Source organism: Bos taurus, chromosome 9, assembly GCF_002263795.3.
Source record: "Bos taurus isolate L1 Dominette 01449 registration number 42190680 breed Hereford chromosome 9, ARS-UCD2.0, whole genome shotgun sequence".
NCBI lineage: Eukaryota > Metazoa > Chordata > Mammalia > Artiodactyla > Bovidae > Bos > Bos taurus.
In genome coordinates, this window is record NC_037336.1 from 83,028,270 (window position 1) to 83,045,880 (window position 17,611).

Genomic DNA, 17,611 nt, shown 5'->3' on the forward strand with positions numbered 1-17,611 from the left:
TTGGCAGCCCTTATTCCCTGGTGGTAAAGATGGTAAAGAATCTGCCTGCAATGCAGGAGACCTGGGTTGGGTTCCTGGGTGGGGCAGATCGCCTGGAGAAGAGAATGACAACCCACTCCAGTATTCTTGCCTGAAAAATTCCACGGACAGAGGAGCCTGGCAGGCTACAGTCTACGGGGTTGCAAAGAGTCGGGCACAGCTGAGCAACGAACACTACTACTTCTACTGAAATGTAAAACACGGCTACTCTTTGACCTAACAGTTTCACTTGTCAGAATCTACCCTACAAGGACATTCCCAAATGCTCAAAGAGAACTTTATACAAGGACTTTCAATTAAGCTGTTAGTGTTTATAACAGAAGAAGATGGAAAGCAATCTAAATGCACACTGGTAGATACAGAATATTTCGTTACCACATAGAAAATGAAATACATCTACATGGAGTAACACTGAAAAGTATTTTACAACATGTTGCAGAGCAAGAAGAGGCAAGAAGGTGAATAATATACAACTTGTGTGTGAGATAAACAGACACGTCATGTATTGGAATACATGGGCTTAGGGTGAGTGGAGCAAACAAGTTTTTATTTTTGTACATGTTTTTGCCTTTTTTTTTTCCCAGCCACCATGTATTGGTTTTGTATTTTAAGAAATCGGAGCATATCTCCACTGCCAAATTATGCTGTGCTTAGTCGCTCAGTCGTGTCCGACTCTTTGTGACCCCATGGGCTGTAGCCCGCCAGGCTCCTCTGTCCATGGGATTCTCCAGGCACGAATACTGGAGTGGGTTGCCATGCCCTCCTCCAGGGGACGGAGAAGGCAATGGCACCCAACGCTAGTACTCTTGCCTGGAAAATCCCATGTCCATGGGGTCGCTGAGAGTCGGACACGACTGAGCGACTTCACTTTCACTTTTCACTTTCATGCATTGGAGAAGGAAATGGCAACCCACTCTGGTGATCTTGCCTGGAGAATCCCAGGGACGGGGGAGCCTGGTGGGCTGCCGTCTATGGGGCCGCACAGAGTCGGACATATGACTGAAGCGACTTAGCAGCAGCAGCAGCAGCCTCCAGGGGATCTTCCCGATCCAGGGATCGAATCCAGTTCTCCCGCACTGCAAGCGGATTCTTTACCTTCTGGGACATCAGGGAAGCCACAATTTCCGTGCTTTGAAAAAAAATTCGAAAAGAGAAAACGCTCAACATCTTGCCATTTGTTCAGTCTCAAATGGAAAAGAAGAGAAACAAAATACACTAAGCAGCATGGTGCCGTTTAGGATTAGCGAAAAGGCTAGCTTTACTGGGTGGGTCATTTTTTAGTGAATTGGGGCAGGAAAATGAGGGCACAAAAACAGTCACGGCGGAGTTGAGGAGGAAAACCCAGGAGCGGCGGGGCCCAGGGAGCCCGGGGACGCCCTCAGAGAGGACGCGGGGGGCCAGGCGGGCGGAGGCCCGAGCGCCGGGGTAGCGGGGGCAAGACACCAGGTCCCAGGTGTGTGGGAAAGAGGCCGGAGGGGCAGAGACCGAACGGACGGCAGACCGGGAACACAGCCTCCACCAGGGGAACTGGTCGGGAGCGGGACGCCCGGCTGGTGGCGACAGCTGGGCGGCCAGACCAAGGTCAGCCCGGGGCGCCCGGGCAGTCCGGGCGGCGGGCAAAGCCCGAGACCCAGGCCGAGCGCCCGGGGAGCCGCGGCGGAGACAGTGGAACCCGCCCCAGGCCGAGGCCGGGGCCCCCGGGTGAAGGGCGGCACCGCAGCCCCCGTACCTTCCCAGGAGAGCTCTCCTCCCGGCTCGCGCTTCAGGAACTTGTACCAGAACGTGTCCACGCGGCCCGGCTCCGCCCCGTCCTGCGCCGCCTCCTCGGCCGCCAGCTCCACCTCCCCGAGCCACAGGCCCGGCTCCTGCAGCGCCAGCGCGCCCGCGCCCGCCGCCGTGCCCGCCGGCCTCAGACGCACGGCCCCGCTCGGCTCCCAGCGCCCCAGCTCGGGCCGGGACCCCACGACCAGCAGCTCCGGCCCGGCCCCGGCCACGGCGGGCGACACCACCACCCCGAAGCGGAACCGCATGGCGGCGGCGGGCGGCGCGACTCCGGGTCCCCCCTGTCCCTGCGACCGGCGGACGCGGCCCGAGCGCTAGGCGGTCGCGGCGATTGGGTCCCGGGCGCCGGCGGGGACACGTGCGAGGCTGCACCTTTTTTGGGCTGCATCACGCGGCCCAGGAGCCCGAGCCTGATCCAGGCCGGGGCCTCTGGCCGCGGGAGGTGGTTCGCTGCGGCCACGACCCGTCGCGCCGGGAGAAGGAGGCTGCCTCTTCTAGCGGCTCCGCGGTTGGCTGGGGACCCGGGGAAAGCGGGGAAAAAAAAAAAAAAGGTTAGGAAAGCAAACTCCCCATAAACTCGGAGATTTTCCAGTGACCTTTCCAAAAGACTCGAAATTATTTCTGTGAGTATAGGAATCATGTGGTCTTTTCTATCAAAGAATATAATTAACTTCCTTCCTAGGAAACCCACTCCATTTTGTAGTCTTAAGTTCCCGTACTGCATGGCAAATAGAAGGGAAAAGGGTGGAAATAGTGACAGATTGCCTCTTCTTGGGCTCCAGACTCACTGCAGACTGTGACTGTAGCCATGAAATCGGAATAGGACTGCTTCTTGCCAGGAAAGCTATGACAAACTTAGTGTGTGGAAAAGCAGAGACATTACCCTGCCCACAAAGTCCGATTTAGTCAAGGCTGTGGTCTTCCCAGTGGTCACTTTCGGTTGTGAGAGCTGGACCTGGACCATAAGGAAGGCAGAACCTAAAGGCAGAATGCCTTCAAACTGTGGTGCTGGACCAGACTCCTGAAAGTCTCTTGGACAGCAAGAAGATCAAACCAGTCAATCTTAAGGGAGATCAACCCTGAATAGTCACTGGAAGGACTGATGCTGAAGCTGAAACTCTGGTATTTTGGTCATCTGAAGCGAACAGACAACTCATTGGAAAAGTCCCCGATCCTGGGAAAGATTGAGGGCAGAAGGAGAAGAGGGCATCAAAGGAGGAGGCATGACCGATGCAATGGACATGACCTTGGGCAAATGTCCAGAGATAGTGAGGGACTGAAATGCCTGGTGTGCTGCAATCCATGGGGTTGCAGAGAGTCGGACAGGACTGGGCGACTGAACAACAATTAGGAAAGTTCCTGTAGCCAAGCTGCACGTGTTGATAGGTTCCCCTGTTGCAAGCGGATTCTTTACCAACTGAGCCACCAGGGAAGCCCCTCCCCCACCCAGTTGCTTCATTTGTTCCCAGCCACCTCACTTGGCAGCTGCTTCACTTGAATTAGCCAATCGCTCTGGATTGTGCTGCCATGCTCCCATCAATCCAAGTTGTTGTTGTTCAGTTCCCCAGTCCTGTGCAAGTCTTCAGGGTCCCAAGGACTGCAGCACGCCAGGACTCCCGGTCCCTCACCATCTCCCAGAGTAGGGTGCAACATGTCAGGGATAAACACGGAGGGGAGCAGACTTCCCGCTCAGTGTGATTGCCCGCCAGACTGTTGTCGAGTATTTTTCTCATTCTCCCCGGCATGAGTGGGATTAGATTTCCAACAATTGGGGAGCTCCTCGGGGATCCACATCACCTGGAGAGGTCGAATGAACTACCCACACCTACCAGTAGCTAAGAAGTACCTCTTCTGGGGATATTTCTCCCACGAGGGAAAGGGAAATGGCTGGAGACAGAATTGAAGCTACTGGAAAAGAGTGCAAGAAACCTCTGAAGAAAGAAGGGTGGGGGGGAGCGAGTGGGGATGGTGATGAGCCTCCAGTCAAGTGCACACAATCAGAGAAGATGTGTGCATGCTAACTCGCTTCAGTCGTGTCTGATTTTGCAACCTATGGACTGTAGCCCACCAGGCTCTTCTGTCTGTGGAATTCTCCAGGCAAGAATACTGGAGTGGGTTGCCATACCCTCCTCCAAGAATCAGATGATAGGGATGGGTAGTAAGAATTCTTCTTTAGGCAAGAAGGATTCCAAGGGGAAAAAGGCCAACAACGAGATTCCCCTAGACGGTCCCCTAGGACACATGCTCCAACATTGGGGAAATAATCCTAGGACGAAAGGGAAACAACAGATGGTAAAGTATTTCTGTTTCATTTGGACTCAAGAACCTATGTTGAAACCATCAGTATTTTGGCCTAAGTTTGGGTCAGATGAAGCTTGGATCTTCCAATTGCCTATAGAATTTGTTAATGACAAGAGTCTGGTTGCCCAGGAAGAAATAGATTATGTTCTTTGTTGGAGAAAGGGGCCAATGGTTCTATTCCCCTTAAAGATGGAACTTTATTTTTTCACTCTCATGCATTGGAGAAGGAAATGGCAACCCACTCCAGTGTTCTTGCCTGGAGAATCCCAGGGACAGGGGAGCCTGGTGGGGTTTGCCTCATCCTTATAACCCAGGAGGCCTACAGCCTGAACTGCCCAGGAACAGCCTGAACTGCCTCAGATAGAAGAGGAAACAAGAACAGAAGAGAGGGAAACCGAGATGGCCACCATGGCCTCAGCACCATCTCCAGCACTGTTCCCCTCCCTTCCTCCATTGAGGAAGGAGATAAAACAATGTAAAATGGACATTCAAATTTTACCCTTCCCCCCAAAAAGAGAGAAACCTCAGGCCCTCTACTTCCTCCGAGAAGTTCCCCTAGGAGGAAAGGGAACTGGATTTGTGGACATCCCCCTTACCAGCTCCAAGTTTCAAGAACTGAAGAAAGAACTGAAGCCCCTATTAGAGGATCCACCTGGGGTTGCAGACCAGCTAGATCAACTTCTAGGCCCCCAAATTTTCACATGGGCCGAGCTTATGTCTATCTTAGGTGTTGTGTTTTCTGGCAGTGATGGCCGCCCGATTGGAAAAGGGAATACCCAGCTGGCTCAAATGCCTTAGTAGCTGAAGTGAAATTCCCTAACCAAGAAGCCACAATGAGATAATAACAATCCTAAACATAGGGGTAATATGAGAGATCTCAGGGACCTAATTATAAAAGGGATCAGAGAGTCAGTTCCCCAATCCCAAAATATTACTAAGGCCTTTGACATCCAGCAAGGAAAAGATGAAGGGCTGGTTGAATTTCTGAGTAGGTTAAAAAAGACCAAATAAGAAAATACTCTGGATTGAATTTAGATGATCCTCTTGGCCAAAATATGTTAAAATTCCATTTTGTAACTAATATTTGGCCAGATATTTCTAAGAAATTACAGAAATTAGACAATTGGAAATATAGAAGTTTAGAAAAATTAAGAGAAGCCAGAAGGTATATGTAGGTAGGGATGAAGAAAAATAAATAAATAATTAATGTTAGAAACCAAATTTCCTTGGACCAAGTGCCTCCCAATTACTCTTCTCAGAATCAGAACTGCCCCTCGTAAGAATACTGAATTATCCCCATATGAGATGCTGTACGGGTTACCATATTTGGGTCAAATTGCTGACCTGCCAAGCATGGAAACTAAAGACCAATTTCTGAGAAACATATACTTGGCCTCTCCTCTACTCTGCCTTCTCTTAAGTTGCAGGGCCTGTTGGTTGGCTCAGGCTCCATCCTTGGATTTCCCATGCATCCTCATCATTCTGGTGATCGTGTTCTGAGAAAAACCTGGAAGGAAGACAAACTCAAACTGGCCTGAGAAGGACCTGATAAGGTACTGCTCACGAAGGAAACAGCTGCCCGCACTGCAGAGAAAGGCTGGACTCATTACAGGAGAATCAAAGGGACTCCATCCCCTAACAAAAAAGAACAATGGGCTATGGTCCAGCACCCAATCCTACAAAGCTGTCTTTGAAAAGACCTTAATATCCTTCTTGGTCATTCTATATACCAAGATGCTGATTGTTGGGGACAGCCCTTATCAGGTCAACTTAATTATTAATGTGACCATGAGCATGGATCCCCTAACTTTGAAATTTGATGCTTTCCAGGTCTTGCCTTATGGTGACCTACACAGCCAAAAACAGCTATCTGAAGAACATAAGTACCTTTGTCCTGAACCATATCGGGCATGTCAGGAAATGATCCATGCCAACTCCCCTGCTATAGTTTGGCCAAAGTATGGTGGACTACCCAGGATTGGTTACACGGCTGAGCCATATAAAGCAGCTCCCACCCTAGTGGAACTAAAAGATTATCCCTGGCAAGGAGGGTACCCCGAGATGATTATGGGAATCTACAATGTAACCCACTGTTGTTAACAGTCAAACCAGAGATAAGCATCCGTCTCTTGAGCATTGGTATGGACTAGGGGCAGACCTACTAGGAGATATCCACTGGGAACGTTACCTATTCAGCTTGTTAAAAATTTTACCTCCTCATTAGTGACATAGACCCAGAACTCTGAACAAACTTGACCCTCAGTTCCTAATGACCCTACTAAGGTCACCGTGGTAGAGGTGAAGGATTTATACCAAACCCTAGAGCAAAGCTAGAAACCAGATAGCAAAGGAATTAGAACCGGTATTATTCTGATGGTCCACCATCAATAAAAATGTGGATTGGATAAACTATATTTATTATAACCAGCAGAGGTTTGTCAACTATACTAGATACACTATCAAGGGAATAGAAAACAATTAGACTCAACCAGTAAGATGACCTGGGAGACACACTGGCCTTAGACATGATCCTGGCAGTAAAGTAGGGAGTATGTGTTATGCATGTGTGCATGCTCAGTCGCTTCCATCATGTCTGACTCTTTGTGACCCTATAGACTGTAACCTGCCAGGATCCTCTGTCCATGGGATTCCCCAGGCAACAATACTGGAGTGGGTTGCCATTTTCTTCTCCAGAAGATCTTCCCGATCCAGGGATCAAACCAGCGTCTCATGGGTCTCATGCCTTGGAGGCAGATTCTTTACCACTGAGCCACCAAGGAAGCCCGTATGTGTCATGATAGGAGGTCAATGTTGTACTTTCATACCCAACCATGCCGCCCCTTATGGCACAACAAGAGCCCTGCAAAGTCTTACTACCTTGGCTAATGTGTTGGCTGAAAATTCAGGGATAGATAATCCTTTCTCCATCCTGATTGTATTTCCATTTGTACATCCAAGTACATCCCAAATGTATTCCCATTTGCTCTCCTGACCTCCCTAATCATTGTATTTGGAGGATGGCCCTAGTAGGATGTTGTATAATTCCATGTATTAGAGGTCTTGTGTTAAGAATAATAGAAACTGCCCTTTCTAAACAGTCTGCAAAAGACCATCAGAACAACTCTTACTATTAGACACCTTGGAACATGAACTCCAGACCTTCCATAGGTCATTTACTCTCTGGGCCTCAGGTTCTTACCTGTGAATTGAGGAAATAAAATAATGACCTGTAAAGCCCCTTCCAGCTCTAAAAGTTCTCTGGTTAGTGCAAGAGGCACTACTCAGAGCCATGATCTCATGCAAAAACATTTCATACTTTTCCCTTGTCTAGACCAATGTGATGTCTGAAATGACACACGATCCCTTTTTTTTTTTTTTGGAAGAATGTTATAATACTTTTAGTATGTGTAAAATGAGTTTACAGTAAACATTTTCAAGCTTTTCCAAGGTAAAAGAAACCAAAAATAAAAAATGGTAATTCTATGACTATAAATTTATGGCTTTGATAATTTTTAAATGGCATAAGATAAAACCTTTTGCTTTAAATTTGCTTCCAGTAAAAGTCAGTAATATTTTTTCAACTTAAAACATCATTTTGGGCCCAGAAACACAGGCTGTTTGTTCAAAAGAAAACTGTTGGGGATGGGGTGCAGAGGACAGGGGCTTTAATTTTGGTCACTGCCTTAAGAAAACCAGTTGTCCTGTTCACATATTTGTGACTTTTTGATTCTTCATTAACATTTTCCTGTGGTCTTGGCATGTCTGTATTCACCAGCACTTAAGATATCAATCCTCTGTGAACTAAGGACCTTTTTACTAGTATTGAAAAGCTTGTGGGCTGCAGTCCATAGGGTGGCAAAGATTCAGACACTACTGAACACGCACTCACTTGCTTGAAGCTTGCGAATAGTTGGAGAGAAAGTCAACATTTCACGCCTTCAGAATATCATAAGTAAAACAAAGAAGTACAAATCTGTAACCTACAAACTCAGTCTCTCAGTGGAACAATTAGTAAGCTATTAATACATTTCATTTTAAATATTGATATTCCAGTCAGTGTTTGGTTAGTTGCTAAGCATAAGGATAAACACAAAGAAAATTGTGAAGACAGAAGAGCTGGCCAAATATGGCTAATTTGGTAGCAAAGTAGACATTAAATCACAGTGGAAGTGAGTCAGTGTATTCAAATTGCTGTTACACAATATTCTCAGGGTAATTTCGGGAAAATGAGAGTGCTTTGGGCATGCAAAGACCCTGAAAGCGGGCAGTCTAGACCTTTCTTGAGTTCTGCATGCTGCCCGTGCTGTGTGGGTTCCAGATGGCATTATTCCCACTGGCTCTTCCAGAGGGAATACTACCCATTCTGGAGATGAAACATTAGCAAGAAACGAAAACAATGTATTTGTTCAATAGACATTATTTCCTTTTCTCCTCTCTCCTCATAAAGAAGTTGAGTAACAGTTGGAAGCACCGTTTTTAAGGCCCTAAACAAAATTTGTAACGGCTTATTTTTGGCAATGGCACCCCACTCCAGTACTCTTGCCTGGAAAATCCCGTGGATGGAAGAGCCTAGTAGGCTGCAGTCCATGGGGTTGCAAAGAGTCGGACACGACTGAGCGACTTCACTTTCCCTTTTCACTTTCATGCATTGGAGGAGGAAATGGCGACCCACTCCAGTGTTCTTGCCTGGAGAATCCCAGGTGTGGAGCAGCCTGGTATGGAGCAGCCTACCATCTATGGGGTCGCACAGAGTCGGACACGACTGAAGCGACTTAGCAGCAGCAGCAGCATTTTTGGCATGAATTTAAATATAGTATAAAAGTGCTAGCTACATTGTACCCTTGGTAAAATGCAATTGGGAAGAGAGACAGATATGGATTAAAAGACATATTTTAAAGTCTCATCCATACTTTGTCAATCATTTGAACTTTTTAACAGTGATAATTAGAATATCTATGGAGCCCTTTCTTATGGGCCAGACACAGGGTTTTCATATTCATATTATCTCATTTAATTCTCTCACCACTCTTATGAGATGACTGCAGTTGTTGTCCTCATTTTTATATGTGAGGAACCAGGCTAGAGAGGTCTAGTCAACACAGCAAGGAAAGGGCAGAACCACATGCTAAAAGACATCCATTGAGCTCATAGTTAAAGACAATTTAATATAATATTTGTTTTCTGATAATTAAATCATTTACAGAATTTGAAATCCCAGCATATTTAAATAGGTTATTCCCCATTAGTTCTTAAAAAATGAACTTTATGTAATGATTTCCTGTAACAAAATTCATGCTTAGGAATAATTGGAACAGATGAATCATAAGTGGCAGTCTTAACTGATCAATGAGTCTGTAAAAAACATAAATATCTTGGTATTTAATGTGAATTTGCCCTCAGGTGATAGAAAAACGGTAACTTTTAATGCCTTAATATGCCTATCTTGTTGGCAGTGGAAACAGATTTAAGAAGGCAGTATGAAAAAATTTACCAATCATTAAGCTGTGTTATTTCCATCTCCTTTTCCTTGTTGTCTATGTGAGATTTCTTTTTACATTTCAATAACTGAGGATACTTATTAGAAGAGATTATTTATGAAACCCATTCGGGATCAGATTCTTGATGCTATAATGACCAGCTGAATTAGGGCAAGAATTAGAACAAGAATTAGCTCAGCAGAGTAACATAATTCTGATAATAATTTTTAAAAGACAAAACTAATTTGTTGTCATTTAATTTCATTTCTGTAGTGTTATCTTCTATATAACTACAATATATCTTCACAGATGGGTGATAAGCTCAAATTTAGAGTTTGAGGATCCAATTCAAATGTAAACTCTTTCAAAGCTCCCTCAGGGAAAGCTATTACTGGGATCTGGTGATTTCTGTTTTCTGAAGCAATCTTTCACTAGTCAGTGAGTTATCGTAAATCTTTCCTTATAATATTGTGTATGTATTCACACACTCACTGATATAACATATCTCAACCAAGTAGTTTAGAAACCATTATAAGGATTAGTTTATTACTTGTCAGAATATACTGAATTAAATGTGTCACATACTACTGCCAATTGTGTAGCTTAAAAAACAAATAACAAAAGGAAAAACAAACAAAAAAACCTTCCAGCGAGAATTTGAATACAGCTTAAAAATATTTGCATATTGCAGCTTCTCTTCCGGCTTGGAAAACTGTAGGTTAAGCTACTTGAAATCTCTTTGAGTATCTGGAGCAGTAGAAGGATTTGAACTCTACCAAGGCTTTGTTCAAAAATCCCACAACATTACTCAACTATTTAAAAAATCCATGTTCCTTTTTGATATATGTAAAAATCTTCTATCTCCAGGAGATTCCAATAATTCCATTTCCCACCCCCGCACAGTCATAGGGAAGTACTGCATTTTCAATGCATCGTCAACAACAGCTAGTTTTGTCATGCTTGTTTCTCTGTAATGTATACAATCAAAAGGGTTAATTTTTAAAATGCTCCAAGTTTAAGATGACAATGAAACGCATACCTTTTCCAAAGGCATTAACTTTGCCCCTTCCCTCACACATTCCTTCCCACTCTCTGAGTTGTGAAATCCACATGTCTTCCTGGAATTTCTCAATTGAGAGCTTCTATTCAGCAGGTCAGCCTGGTTTCTGTTAGGCAATGACCTCAGCTGACTTTTCCTATGGAAAGGAGAGAGCCAAGCTAGGTGGCCAGACCTTGAGGTTAGAGACACCAGCTTAGAGTTCCTTCAGTGGTAAAAAGATCCTCCTAGGGCCTGGATAACTTGCATGGCAAGCTAATTAACACCTTTCTCCAGGAGGGTAGAGAGCCTGATAACGCAACACTTGGGAATAAAACAGCAGTAGGTAGAAGGGATGATTTAAAACTCCCAAGGGAACTTTCAAAGCATTTGCGAAAAAGGAAAGAGGTTAGCTGAAAGCAGAGCTGGCTCGTTTATCCTTAAATGGAGAATGGAGATTGAGGTGGGAGAGGAGGACAGTTGTTGGGGGTTGGGGGAGGCCAGGAGGCAAACCTGACAGCACTTTTTAAGAATTTGAATGCACTGTAATCTACCCTTTGCATATTTTTCCTAAACACTGTATTATATGTGTTTATATTAAGTATGTGTGTTAATTGCTCAGTTATGTCTGACTCTTTGCAACCCCATGGACTGTAGCCCACCAGGCTCCTCTTTTCATGGAATTCTCCAAGCCGGAATACTGGAGTGGGTTGCCATCTCCTTCTCCAGAGAATCTTCCCAACCCAGGGATCAAACCCAGGCCTCCTAAATTGCAGGCAGATTCTTTACCATCTGAGCCACCAGCGAAAGTGAAAGTGAAGTTGCTCAGTCATGTCCAACTCTTTGCCACCCTGTGGACTGTAGCCTACCAGGCTCCTCTGTCCATCCATGGGATTTTCCAGGCAAGAGTACTGGAGTGGGTTGTTATTGCCTTCTCCAGAGGGATCTTTCTGGCCCAGAGATTGAACCCGGGTCTCCTGCATTGTAGGCAGACAATTTTACCGTCTGAGCCACCAGGGAAGGCCTATTAAAAAAGCCCTATATTAAGTATAAATACTTTAAACATGAAACGGTTTAGGGTGCCTATTTCTGAGGTGGGAAGAAAACGGCAGGCAGAAAGTTGGTGTGACAACATTCCTTTACTCCACCACCAGCTGGACAAAGGCCAGGATCCTAGAGAGAAGGTAGGCATTGGTGGGAACCATAGGGAGAAACCTGAGGGGAACCCCACTAGCCTTCAAGAGGAAAGAAAGGATAAAGCAGGATCTGAGTAAATGCCGTGGGCCTTCCCCAAATCTCTAATTCTTTTCAGGGCTCCCTGGAAATGCAGAAATAGGTTAGAAGGAGGGCACGTCTTCATATTTTAATTAATGGAACCAGCCACTTTTTAAAGAAATATACTTGTCCAAGCAGGCACTATGGACATTGCCAAAGTATAATTTTCCAGAATGAATCTGCTGCAAATTAATAAGGGAACCAGCAGGACGGTAAAGATGGTTGAAAAACAATTCAAGAAACAAAGTCTATAGACACTAAAAAATTGCTAGATCACTGGGTTAGATACAAAATTGATTAATTTCCCACTGAACAATAAAACTGTGACCTTTAGATTTCTCTGTTCCACCACACAGAAATCAATTGCATCTTTAACCACCAAACATTTACAAAATTTAATATATAACTTTAAGGGTAGGGTCTTAATCAATGACAAACAGTAACATAAATCAAGGCAGGAAAAATAATTCTTGAATGCATCTGATGGACACTGTTCCCGTCTGCCCAACATGCAGTCAACTTGCATCTTACTTCTAAGTTTTGGATACTTTTTCCTAACAATATACAATAATAATAATAATAACTTCTCATTTATTGAGCTCTGAGCTACTATGAGGTAGGTACCGTGCTGGGTGTCTACCATACCTCATCTTACTTAACCTTCTCCACACCTCCACAACATAATTATGATCTCCATTATACAGAAGGATGAAAGTTTCTGAAACATTAACTGATTTGCCTCAGGCCGTACAGCTGGTAAATGACAGAGCCAGGGACTGTACTCAGGAACGTCTTCTCCAGCATATGGTTGTGCGGCTCACATATTGCACAGAAGCACTGAGCTGGAGGCATCAGTGGAGCTGAAACACAGCCCATGCTGCACTTGCAAACCCTTTTAATCTGTGTCCTTTTTTCTTCCCATAAAACACCTGCTCCTTGGTAAGCCTAGTACCACAGAGTAAATCCACAGAAAGCCATGGGGGCTGGGAGTACTAGGGTGACACACATCACTATTTCCTTCTCCCAGAGGAAAACATTCCCGGTTCTTACAAAGGTACATATGTAAGCTAAAGCCCTGATTCCAAAGTAAGAAAACAAGCCAATTAAAAAATGGGCAGGACTAAATAGGCATTTTCCCAAAGAGGAAATGCAGATCATCAACAGGCACATGAAAAGACGCTCAACATGGCTAATAATCAGACAACTGTAAACCAAGATCACAACAAGGTGTCACCTCACACCTGTCCAAACAGCTGTCATCAAAAAGAGCGCAAATATCAAAGGTTGGCGAGGATGTGGAGAAAAGGGAACCCTCATACACCGTCGGTGTGAATGTAAATTTGTGTAGCCACTGTGGAAAATAGTACAGAGGATTCTCAAAAAACTAAAAATAGAGCTACCATATGACCCAGCAATTCCACTCCTGGGTATCTAGTCGAAAAACACAAAAGCACTAATTTGAAAAGAAACATGCCCTCCAGTTTTCATGGCAGCATTATTTACAATGGCTAAGATATGGGGGCAACCTAAGTATCCAACAACTGATGAATGGATAAAGAAGATGTGACGTATATATACAATGAAATACTACTCAGCCATAAAAAACTGTAGCAACATGGATGGACTTAAAGGACATTAGGCTCAGTGAAATAAGCCAGAAATATAAATTCCGTATGGTATCACTTACATGTAGAATCTAAAGACCACAACAAACTAATGAATATAACAAAACAGAAGCAGACTCACAGAGAGGACACACTAGTAGTCACTGGTGGAGAAAGACGGAGAAGTAATACAGGGATAGAGGTTTAAGATGGACAAACTATTAGATGTAAAAGAGACTACAAGGATATATTTATTGTAAAACATGGGGAATATAGCCAATCTTTTATGATAACTATAGATGGAGCATAACCTTTTAAAATTGTGAATCACTGTATTATACATCTATAACATAATATTGTACATCAATTTTTTAAAGTAAATGAACTAAAACAAAGGCAGCAGTCTGCCACATAATATGTTCATAGACACAGTATCACAGTGCAGAGCTTGTGTAAGAAGGAAGGAGGGCAGAGAGGGAAGAAGAAAAAGCATTATTTTTTTAAAAGTGGAAAAAAAAAGATAACTGTTTAGACACAGTTTGGTAAATATCAATATTTTCACTCATTAGGACAGATCCTTTGCAAAAATTACAGCTCTAAGCAGATTATATATATCAGCCTGGAAAAAAAAAATGTATCTAACTAGATGTAGAACAGTATTCCAGATGTTATATACATTCTCTATGATGAGATTATTTGCCTTTGGAGGTCTACCAAGTGGAGGAGTCTGCACCCTCTGCTAAGACTTAGAGAACTAGAGGCTTCACAGTCATTCTGTAGCTCCAGGAACTCCAAGAGATGAATGAAGCAGGAAACAAAAATTCTACTGCTTCCTTCCTTAAAAGGAGGCCAGAAGAGGCTGTGATGAGGGAAACAGTTTTCTGAACCTGACTTAGCCGTTTCCACTTCAACTTATCAATATAAATATGAACCAGATGGAGTGAGGTGCTATTCTCTCTATGCCACCACATGAAAAAAAAAAGAGCTTGCAGGATATACCCAAAAAACAGCAAGTGAACTGTTGTATTGCCCCTTTAAGTCATGTGAATTGTGAACTCTGCTTTTTAAAGGAAAACAGACATAAACTTGGTTTCTAAAAATCTAGAAGAGACTTTGTTCGCTTCACCATACACTAAAGTTCTAATTTGTACTTTACAGTGGTAGATAGGAAAAATAACCGTTTCATTTTTTTCAAATCCCTCCCCCAATTCATATCAGAAAATCAATATACAAATACTGTTGAAGTCGACAGCACTGGATTAGGCAACTTGGACTTCATAAATATATGATCCTTGCCCTCAAGGAGTTTATGGTGTAGTCGTTGGAGACAAACACATGTGAAAAATAGATTTACAGCACAGATATTATTTTTAATATAAGGATACTAAATTACTTGTAACCGAGCAATGACTGACAACTAGAAACAGAAATCAAAAAGGTCCGAACAGGACTGAAAAACCAAGGACCCGGACGGTTGGGTCTGACAATCAGGTCACCAACAACTTGGAAGCAGAGCCTGGGAGAGACAGCAAACAAGAGATGGAGATAAGGGGACACAGATATCCCAAGTCAGGGGACTGCACCCACAAAAGCGGACGCAGAAAACCTCAAAGCATGTTTAAGGTAAAGGCATTTTAAAGGAGCAAAGGATAAGGATTCCGGAAGTTGGTTTTCTAAAATAATTATATAACAGACATGGATTTTGCCTCACTCAGTTACATTTTAGAGTAGTCATGCACTTTATTTCACATGTTTCAAATACCACAATTTGGTTTTTTTCTGTCTTTATTGAATGTGTGACAATGTTGCTTCTGTTTTTTGTTTTGCTTTTTTAGTCACAAGGCATGTAGACCAGGGATCGAACCTGTACCCCCTGCGCTGGAAGGTGAAGTCTCAACCACTGGATCACCAGGGAAGCCCCCACATATCACAATTTGTAATAAAAAAAACAATGGTTAAAGAGACAAGCTGCTGCTGCTGCTGCTAAGTAGCATGAGTCGTGTCCGACTCTGTGCGACCCCATAGACGGCAGTCCAACAGGCTCCTCTGTCCCTGGGATTCTCCAAGCAAGAACACTGGAGTGAGTTGCCATTTCCTTCTCCAATGCATGAAGGTGAAAAGTGAAAGTGAAGTCACTCAGTCATGTCCGACTCTTAGCGACCTCATGGACTGTAGTCTACCAGGCTCCTCCGTCCACTGGATTCTCCAAGCAAGAGTACTGGAGTGGGTTGCCATTGCCTTCTCTGAAAGAGACAAGTATGTTACGGAAATTCTATTGCAAAGAAGTGGAAAATGAAAAAGAAAAGAAAATGTCCTGGGTGTTTAATGTCTAACGAGAGAATAAGAAACTTATTGAAATCAAGAGGTGAAGCATTTCACATACCTTAGTTCAATATAAAGACATGAGTTCATTTATGCTATTTTCTGCTGTATAACAGCAGAAATGAGCACATGGTAAATTTCAATACGCTATTTGCTCATTACCTTCCGTAGTGAATATGTGAGTGCATCACCTTCAAGCCTCTCAGGCAAATAATATTAATCATGGAAAGGCTAATATACATTTAATAATTTCATTTAGGTATCAAACTTTTTGAAGTATTAGGTTAGGTACTGATAGTGCATTCTTAAGTAAATCTCTTTGGGATGCAGCAACACTCTTTTTAGAAAGTGTGATTTATTACCACTTTGAGGTAAGGATTGATTTTCCAGAGTCTTTAATTTTCAATAAATGTCCAGCTCTGACATAGTCACTGCAGGGCCACTAAATTCAGCAGGAAAAAAAAAACAGAATCTGTGGTTTAACTACATCTGTATGTTCCAGGTGGAGTAGCAATTGATCCTATAATTCAATTTAGAAATTCACCCATAGAATAAAAGAAAAACTCATTTGTTTCACCAGATTAATGCCTTTAATATTTAATTAGTTTAATATAGTTAGTTTACCATATTGCCCTGAATTAAAAAATTCAAGCTACTGTATTTAGAACTGCAGATTTTCAAGATCCTCCTGGTCCTGCGTATTCCAGCCTCTTTGTGTGACACACAAGCAAACTAAGGCGCTTATAAAACCATTTTTTAAGTTTCCATTCATTTGTTTTTGCCTATACATCTAGGTTCCTAAAACATGAAGGATTATTAGAGACATACTTCCTCTTATTTCTATCCTCCTTATTCTCACTCCCTTTCCTGAAGGGCTGACTATTTGGTAACCTCATGTCACTGATACATTCACCAGAACATTCCCAATCCATGATGAATAATAATGTTTTCACTGTGTTGTGTAATTATCACCAAAATCTTAATTCCAGAACTTTTTATCAATCCAAAAAAGATCCCATACATATTCATGTGTGTGCAAGTGCATGCTCAGTCATGTCCACCTCTTTGCAACATCATGGACTGTAGCCCACAAGTCTCCTCTGTCCATGGGATTCTCTGGGCAAGAATACTAGAGTGGGTTGCCATTTCCTTCTCAAGGGGATTTTCCCGACCCAGGGATTGAACCTGTATGTCTTGAATCTTCTGCATTGGCAGGTGGGTTCTTTACCTATTCTTAAACAGTCTCAATTTCCCTCTTCCTCCATATTCTGGTAATCCCCATTCAACTTTGCATCGCTATGGATTAGCCTATTCTGGAGATTTCATACAAATGGAATTGCCTTAAAGTCTCTACTGTTGTCTCTCAGATGTCTTTACAAGCCACTGATAATCAAATCTACAAGCTTTGATACTGGTACTTTTCTTTTTACTAAACTTATAGTTGCATTGTTTTCTATCAAAAGAATCACATGGCGCCTTTGGTTTAAAGCAGTAGCTTCTGAAATTTGAAGTTTGATACCTTGATGGCAGTTGTTCACGTGAGCCTGTCACAGTTTTACATATTGTGCCATTATACTAAGGGGTATGGCACCTCTCTTGCCTTTAGTTGCATCACTTGGCATGTGATAAACAAGACTTTTGCAGGTATCTTAGTAACAAAACAACTCTGCTTCATCTACTTGTGGCAATCTCTGTCAGGTCCCAAAAAGCACTTTTGGATATTGCTTTGCATGAAAATAGGAAAAAGTTTAACATTAAAATCTCCTTATAGACAT

The 17,611-nt window shown here is 43.3% G+C and overlaps 1 protein-coding gene across 1 annotated transcript in view; it reads right to left on the bottom strand.

Annotated features, from left to right (window-relative positions):
• EPM2A (EPM2A glucan phosphatase, laforin) overlaps positions 1 to 2,093 on the bottom strand; it is a 108,950-nt gene extending 106,857 nt beyond the window's left edge. Inside the window, 1 exon segment of the mRNA NM_001099709.2 lies at positions 1,769 to 2,093. Within this exon segment, the coding sequence (NP_001093179.1) occupies positions 1,769 to 2,069 (301 nt within the window). The 5' untranslated portion in view covers positions 2,070 to 2,093.
• Between the last annotated feature and the right edge of the window lie 15,518 nt (positions 2,094 to 17,611).